Source organism: Haliotis asinina, chromosome 11 (assembly GCF_037392515.1).
Source record: "Haliotis asinina isolate JCU_RB_2024 chromosome 11, JCU_Hal_asi_v2, whole genome shotgun sequence".
NCBI lineage: Eukaryota > Metazoa > Mollusca > Gastropoda > Lepetellida > Haliotidae > Haliotis > Haliotis asinina.
In genome coordinates this window covers 52,047,586-52,056,036 of record NC_090290.1, presented here as the reverse complement: position 1 = coordinate 52,056,036, position 8,451 = coordinate 52,047,586, and the positions used below count along the sequence as shown (strand labels likewise).

Here is an 8,451-nt window from a genome sequence, read left to right as displayed (position 1 = left end):
TGTCAGTTTGGTGTTGGGCAATTTAGCGATTGTCAGGAATACGTGGTGCCGGATTACTAGAGGAAGTCCTGTGGGCTTACTTTTCAATATCAAACTATTATCCAGATTACACAGAGAGTTGTTTCAGAGTCCCACACGGCGCTATTATGTCTAGCCAGGACCTAGGAAGACAAGACTCTCTTGAGCAGTGGTACAGAGAAGAACGTAATAGTTTAGATATTCCAAGATATGGAGGCTACAGTCCAGTGTCGGCGCTGATGTCCCCACGACGCTGTTCAATAATGGGACGTTGATGTGTCAGTCGCTAGAAATACGTCAGGTTCTCTGCTTATCTGTAAAAAGTGTCTCAACACGGAATGGTAGAGCAATAGAATGTCACCTAGTTGGTGAAAGTTAATTTACAATAACAAGGATGGGATTCTAGTTATCATCCAAAATAGTTCTCCTTGCGAAGGTCCGGTTTACAAATAGGCGACTAAATACGATCGGGCAGTAAGGCTCGCTGTATTGGTTGATGCACGCATGTCTTCGTATCCAAGTCACTGGATTGTCCGGCCCAGACTCAGTTATATGTACAGACCGATGGGCCGCCTGTAAACGGAATCTTGCAAGAAAATGAGCAAATGTATGTTTCTAGTTTCAGTTGCGATTAAAAGGCACAGCTATCCAGCTTTCTTGATAGAGAGATATGTGGTTGATTGTGATGTCATGTGACGTCACAGTGCAAAGCAATGATACTGAAACAATGATCTGATCCCCCGTTTGAGATACATAATATCCATCTCATTTATCGGTATGTCTCCCGCAACATCATACTCAAGTACAACTGTTGTTCTTCCTTATAATGGAAGTAGAGGGTTTGTATTATCTACGGAGATGAAAGTGACTCGAACTAAGACACTTGGAGGTGGTAAAAACTGAAAGTTAGATGTGACGTGTATGCTGGTTTAATTCAGATCTGGTGATACTTTAATATTTGATAAATGGATATCACAAATATCGGCATTGATGGGTATAAAATATCTTCAACGTCACAATCGTTCAGACTCCGCCGAGCCGTGCTCCTGTACGCTATGGCGATGTTGTTAATATGTACGGGTTCTCACCCATTCTCTTTATATTTAGATAAGTACGATCATGATTAACCCTAGCCTGTCCATCCCTAGCCAATGTACACACGGAACGTTAGACCTCTCCTGTCCTACGTTTCGGTATTTATATATCCTTTCATCATCGACAACCACCGGAGTGAATCTATAGCTTGAGGAATCTAGCGTGACCACCGGCGAGCGTTGTAGAGAGTCCCCCCGCGTACCTCCCCCTGCAGTCGTATATCGGGCGGGCTGACTCAGTAGGACCGGCTTGCCTTACATTTATGGTAGCGTGGCGCTCCCATCACATCGGCACCACCAATCGGCACGTCCTGCTGTACACCCCCGCGGTTGTAATGGATTTGCCTAGCACCCTTCTTGAGTTAACGGAAATAGGTCCAAGACGGGATAACTTGTAGCCAGTTTATTAAAAGTAATCGAACAGTGTCCAAGGATGCTGTGGATGTAGGTCTGTTACGGGACGTCTACAAAAATCATGATCTTTGGGAAAGGAGTTAATGGTTGTGTTGCCTACCAACAGATAATAATGTATATGTGCGGAACCGTTGTGATATTCTTGAGCCTGTTTCTCCAAGACGGATCGGCCTACAATGTGGATATAGAAGGGGCTATGGTTCATTCTGGCGAAGTGGGGTCTATGTTTGGGTACTCAGTCGCTCAACATATAGACCAATCAACAAGTTGGTAAGTTTATACCACATATTTATTACCAGGTGGGAATTATCGCCGAAGTACACACCATGTACCATTGTTTTGTATAACTACATCAGTGTATATGTCCCACTGTTATTTATTGTGTATGTCAGTATGACATTGCATAACACGACATGCTGTGATGCAGCCCGATATGTTGAAATGGAATGCTATTCAGCTGCATTTGAACGTGCGTCGAAATTCTACAGATTTAAACGCACTTATAACTCTTTACATTGCTGTTACATTTTTTCCCCTGTCACATTTGACACTAACCACACAAACATAATATAGCTTGGGCCATTTATGTTTGACACTGGCACGTAGGTATACGAGCGAGTGGGCATACCATCGGACATACCGTCGGACACCTCACCATACTTTCACACAAAACTTAGCATACTTTCACTTAAGTCAGCATACTATAGGACACATCATCACAGTTTCACATAACTCACCATACTTTAACAGAACTCACCATAGTTTCACACATAACTCACCATACTCTCACACAAGTTACCATACTTTCAGACAACTCACCATACTATCGGACACCTCACCATAGTTTCACATAACTCACCATACTTTCACACAATTCACCATACTTTCAGACAACTCACCATACTCTCGGGCACCTCACCATACCTTAGACCGGAAATTCATTGGCTATTAAATGCATACCAATAATCCATTACTATTACACCGAGCAGCATCTATGGGCAAGGTTCGTGGTTTAATGCCCGAATTGTTTTAGCATCACTGCAGTGTACCGCAAGGAAGCTACAGATATCAGCTGTGTGCCTAGGAGATTTCATAGTGTGAATGAACTCGCTCCCGGGCGGTGTGTTAGAACATCAGTGAGCTGTATTTTGTGGTGGATCTTAACTTCCATGGTATAGCGCATGGCAGCGTCTCTATGCAAATCTACGAACTGCACAGAAATGAGGTTATTATTTATATGGGACAATATACTGAAGAATATCTGTTCATGTATAAACAGTATATTAGAATACTGCATACATAGTAATCAGGGACGGATACAGCTTTTTGAGAGGAAGGGTGGGGTAAGTGGTGAGGTGCACAGTCATATTTTCACGAGAGTTTCAGTGCACCCTTGTACCCCGTCTCTGCCTTCGCCTTTCGAAACAAGATACTGAATGTATGTATAGGTATGGGCAGTATATTGTATACTTAGAAATAAATTACTTTCAGGTCTGCGTACAAATACAATATATTGTATACACAGAAAAAGAGCACTTTAAAAAGTATGTATGCAGATGTAGGCAGTTTATTGCAACCGTTAACCTCAAGCAAAGAAAGTTGTCATTACGTCTACTTGTTGATGATGATCAGCACTAAGGAAATAGAGTCACTGTACAATGTACGGTACCGTCAATAGACAGCCATAACACAGAAACGTCCGCAGGAATAGGGTATTTGTGTTTGACATACATACATTTCTACATTTCTTTCAGAGAACAAACGACATATTACTTATACAGTAATCACTCGTAGTTCCTCGTATTTAAGGTGTTATAATATAGGTTAAGTCTACGGACACGGTGGTAATGTAGGCCACATTTAGCCCGGCGTTTTTTTCTGCCTGAAGGAAGTTGATGCTGGTTACATAAGGTACAGCGGGGAGTGTTGGCCATGATGAATCAAGCTCCCTGCTGCAGGTGTCCGCCACATGGAACTAGTGAGTGTAGTTTTGCGCCGCTTTTAGCAATATTTCAGCAATATCACGACAGCGGACACCAGAAATGGGCTTCACACATTTTACCCATGTGAGGAATCGAACCCGGAGTGACGAGCGAATGCCGTAACCACTTGGCTATCCCACCGGCCCCAGGTGGAACTATGTTTTGGGAGTTAAATCACTGGTACCTCCTATTGCTAATCTCTTTAATCGGTCATCCCCAAGACATTTCAGTTGTAATTTATAAAAAAATGTCCCCGTTCCTCTATAACTATTAATAAAGCCATTTATTACAGCATCCAAATGAGCTTACCAAGATCCGCTCTGATTCACTCCTCAATTCTCTGGATACTTCATTTACTTGATCAGTGTAGTGCATTTTGGAAACAGTCATTTCCCGTCTAGTGTAATATATTTCAACTTAAGAGTCATATGAATTTGCCAGAGTAAGGAAGTGAGTACAAAGCTTGTGGATTTTCCACGTGGATTGAACATGTGAGTGTGTCATTTGACTGCATGTACTTTCCCAAGACATTTCAGTTACAAGTTACATGGAAAATCCCGATACCTCTATTTATATAAATAAAACCAATGAATTATGAAACTATCCAAATGTAAGAGATATGATATGATATGATATGATATGATGAAACACAGAACATTAGATTCCAGTTCTATATAGTATAGATTATCTGTGATGTTTACACCCGCCTATGTCCCTGCCTGTGATAGTGGGTTCCTTTACATATGGCCTCTGCATAAGCACAGAAAGTGCTGCTTTTTACTGCCGAAATAATACGAAAATGAAAGCATTCACAGAAGACTTTTTTTTATTAGAATAGCATTTTTTCAAACAGTGTTTGATCATATTTACAATACAGGTTCTGGTGAAACTCTCCCTCTGTTTATTCATCTCGCAGAACCGGGTTTCAGCTACACCCAGTTTGGGAAACATGTGCATGCAAGTCGTGACTTCATGAATGAGACCCAGATGTAGGATATATTTCTGTCTCTCGCTTAATTTTCCCTAAAGCACAATATGTGGTTATCATGTCGACTCAACAAGTGGATCTTGTCTCCAGTTTATTTCTGAAATATTTGTAGGTTCTTCGCGTGCACGTTTCTATTTCTCGGCAACATCTTTATCGGCCCCATCTGCTCGCAAAGACGGCTCGCAAACTTAGTCAGTATCTGACGAACTCTCAACTCAGGCGAGGCGCCCGCATGAAGGTTCACATTCTCCTCACAGTGCCGTTGGGTCGCATGTATATCACTTTCTATCATTTGCTTCCGTGTTAAGGATGTGAGAAGTTTATGATGTGCGTGTGCGCCTTACTTTCGACACTGATGAAAGGGCTCTATGAATGCACAAGGCATTTGTTGATGAGGAAAGTTATGTGTGAAGTTTACTTGTAAAACGATATGGCACCTTCAGAATTCCGGTACATCGATAAGGGATAAGACCCTCCGGTGTCGTCAATGCAAGCACAAGTAACTATTTGATGCTTCATTACAAGGCTACTGTGTTGAGATAGAACTCCAGCTGAGGGTTTGTAAGGCTTGGATGGTAGGGTGCAGCAGTGGGGGTCGCACTATGAGACGCAGTTCTTGAGGGTGGTTATTATGCTGATTAAAGGACTGGCTTGGACTTTGAGATCCACAACTGATATTTGAACATGTTGCCATAATGAGACAGTTGTTCATAACGATGTGTGTGAAGATGTATAAAGAAGCATTGTAGATACACTCACTATGACGGAGTCCATATCCTCGCCATCCAATGACAACACTTTCACTGGCGAGAGACACTCTGTGCAGTGTTACAGAACTTTCCTAACGAAAAAGGATATTTCATCGTGATAATTACATTATTATAATACCCTGGCCAGTCGAATCATTGTCCTTGACAGACGCCTTGTCTCTGAAATTATAATTTTAAATCTGGATAATTTTGCAAAAATTCCTTTTAAAATTGAAAAGGAGCTTCGGTAAGCTCGATGTTTTGGCCAGAAGTGTACGAAATTTAGACTACCGTCATTTCGGCTTGGCCAGTCGAGGTTTATCATCCTTCCACCAATGGACTTGAGAGTGTTCATCCAGAATCGCACCTTCTGTCGAACCCATGATTATAATGCATGATGGGTGTCCATGCAGATCTTACGTCTTCAACACTGAACTATGTCATGTTGTCAATGGCCGAGCCATATCTACATCGCCCTACTTCCACATCTGGTATTCAACAGGTCCTACAAGTCTGTGTATAGCCTCTCTTGTCATACTGGGAGTAGTAGGCTGTAATGGATGACAGCGACCCACATTCAACTCAAGACATGAAAAAGAACCTAGAATGACCTTACGTATGACCCCTAATTCGTCATCAACATTAACAAAATATATCTTGATTTGCGAAGGGTTAAAAAAGTACAACTCCTTTCCTTATCTCCACGGCGGAATAGTGTTATATGAGTTATCTTGGAAATGTATTCCTTATTTTCCGCGTACCAACAACCAACCTCGTTTAATAGTCAAAGTCATAGAGACTATAGCATCCATTGTATAACCATGTTATAGCATATACCTAGCTGAATACACAATCCTGGTATAACAGTTTCGATGGTATAGGTTATATCATTAGCTGAGTTTCAAATGAGTTTAAGTTTCTGTTGAAATGATGGCTCGGCCTATATCTCCGATGTCGCCCTTCAGTAACAGCTTCCGTGTGAGGCCCCCACGTTAGAACTGGTAAATAAATTATAGTGGTCGCACGAGGCCGATGGAGAGCACCGTTGTTCATGGTATCAATCACTAATATGTCAGCGCCTTCACTCGAATATTAACAGGTCGGCGACCTAGATAGATACAGCGTTACTGAAATTCCCTAAGCTACGTATAGTAACACTCTATGGTATTTTTGGGATATGGCTTTCGCTGAGGGCGCTCGACGAGACCTCGAGAGAAAATGGCGACTGACAAGATGAACTATGCTGACGATAAATGCTGGTTCACATAAGATTGTGCGGAAGTGTTGAGACAGACGCAACTGTCTTTGTCATCAACTGTTTCCCATGTCAGACTATAGGAACGAGGAAGATGGGTATTATCTACTCAACTCAATTGGATACAGAACGTCTGGACTTCTGAGTATTGTACATGGTTTCTGTGAATGTGATGGTTGAGCGAGGGTTATCTCCAGACACATCCATTAGACTGCACGTGAACCGAATCGTTCTCCCTGAGGCGTTGTTTAGGTGAACGTCGACGAGGCTCGTGACCTCTGATCTTGCACGTGCAAGGAAAGCCGAGCCGTCGGCTGGACAGAGTGATGGACAGTGAGAGAGTTGAACTTCTGGTTTCTTTAATGGGAGCAATGGTGTTTAGCATATGAAGAGAATCTCACCCAACTGTCATTTGATGTCAAACATAGAAACATTTGGTAGACAATATACGACTCGGAGGGTTCATTTGTTTTAAACTGTATCTACGAGAGTCGATTAGTTTTAGCACTAATAACCAGGGTCTCGGGTGTACAGTATACCCAATCAACGTTAATGGCAAGTAATTAGAGTTTCATTTTATTCATTGTACTTCCTACATCCCAGTCGGCTGAACTGGTAATTCCCAAGGAAGCTCCCAAATCGTGCACATCAAAAGCGGACTAGTTCCCCCACTACTATGCGGAGAAACAATATACAGTTGTCTTGCGCTGCTCTGTGAGTGTGACGTCATGGTATCCGATGATGTCACAACGTTCTACACACTATTGTGATGTAATTTCATTGTATCGACATCACCAAGTCGCTGCATCTCGCTAATGCAAGTGGAACCAACATATAGGACATAAATAACGGTACACGAGGAATAATGTCTCTCTACTGAAACAGGAATCTCAATTATTGCAATTTAAAAACGTTTGTCTGTAACGGCCAGGGCCCAGATTTTCGAAGCTCTCTTAGCGCTGTGATAGCCGTAAGTTGGTGTTAACGTATGGGCACTTACGACTATTTTAGCGCTAAGAGACCTCCGAAAATCTAGGTCCTGGACAATGTTAAAGTTTGGACTGTGCTGCAAGACAATGTGCACGCACAGGCACACACAGCACGCGCTTGCGCGCACGTGTAGCCCTACTTTGAACAACCTTTAACGTATGATCTAAGTATTGAAAGTAAATCCAAACCGATGCACATCTTCGAAGTTTGCTGCTGATATATAACCCGCTGACCACGAACAGCACTGGTGTTTACAAACCAACACTTATCACCAGGGCCAAGATGAACTCGCGTTTCACCACCAGAGGACTAAGTTATGTGCCTTTGTAAGTTTAACGTTACGCTGATCAGTCTTCCAGCTCTATCGCGTTTTCCCGTACATCATGGAGATTACGCCTGCCAACCCAGTGATCGATACTATGAGCACCCTTCAGTGGCTATACAAAAGATGAATTCACCAATCCTGGGCTTGTCTCTGTGGGCAAGCATGGTTGCGTAGGACGAACAATGACTCTTAAAACTGATGTCAATACAAACAACATAAACATGAAGAAGCCCAATGTGCACCTTAGCTATCGTGTTTATGTGATAAAGAATGCTAGATCTGCTAGCAAGCTGTTCAATGTTATATGTCCCCCAAGCAGGGTAATTCCAGAACTTGAAATTTTAGACGAATATGAACTATAGAACTCATAGGTTATGAGAACCGCGACATAGATGTTAAATCTTTTCTGAGAAACGTGAAAAACTGAATTTTACTTCACATTTATTAATCCATCTAGTAAGAAGGGCTTGTCATCCCTGTCCTCTTTCCGTGTAAATGTAGACAATAGGGCGAATGTATAGGGTGTTTTCTTGTCGAACATGATTCATCGAGAACCGGAAACCAGTATTAACGTACAGCCCAAAAGGAGGCTGCTTGACTGTGCTTTGACATAAAGGATTACTGTCTTCTGTTTAT

At 42.2% G+C, this 8,451-nt stretch overlaps 1 protein-coding gene across 1 annotated transcript in view; it reads left to right on the top strand.

Moving 5' to 3' along the window:
• The first annotated feature begins 1,410 nt into the window (after positions 1-1,410).
• The window catches only part of LOC137255660 (integrin alpha-8-like), a 96,347-nt gene continuing 89,306 nt past the window's right edge, over positions 1,411-8,451 (top strand). Inside the window, exon 1 of the mRNA XM_067793137.1 lies at positions 1,411-1,796. Coding sequence (XP_067649238.1) covers positions 1,588-1,796 — 209 coding nt within the window. The 5' untranslated portion in view covers positions 1,411-1,587. The remainder of the gene's footprint in view (positions 1,797-8,451) is intronic.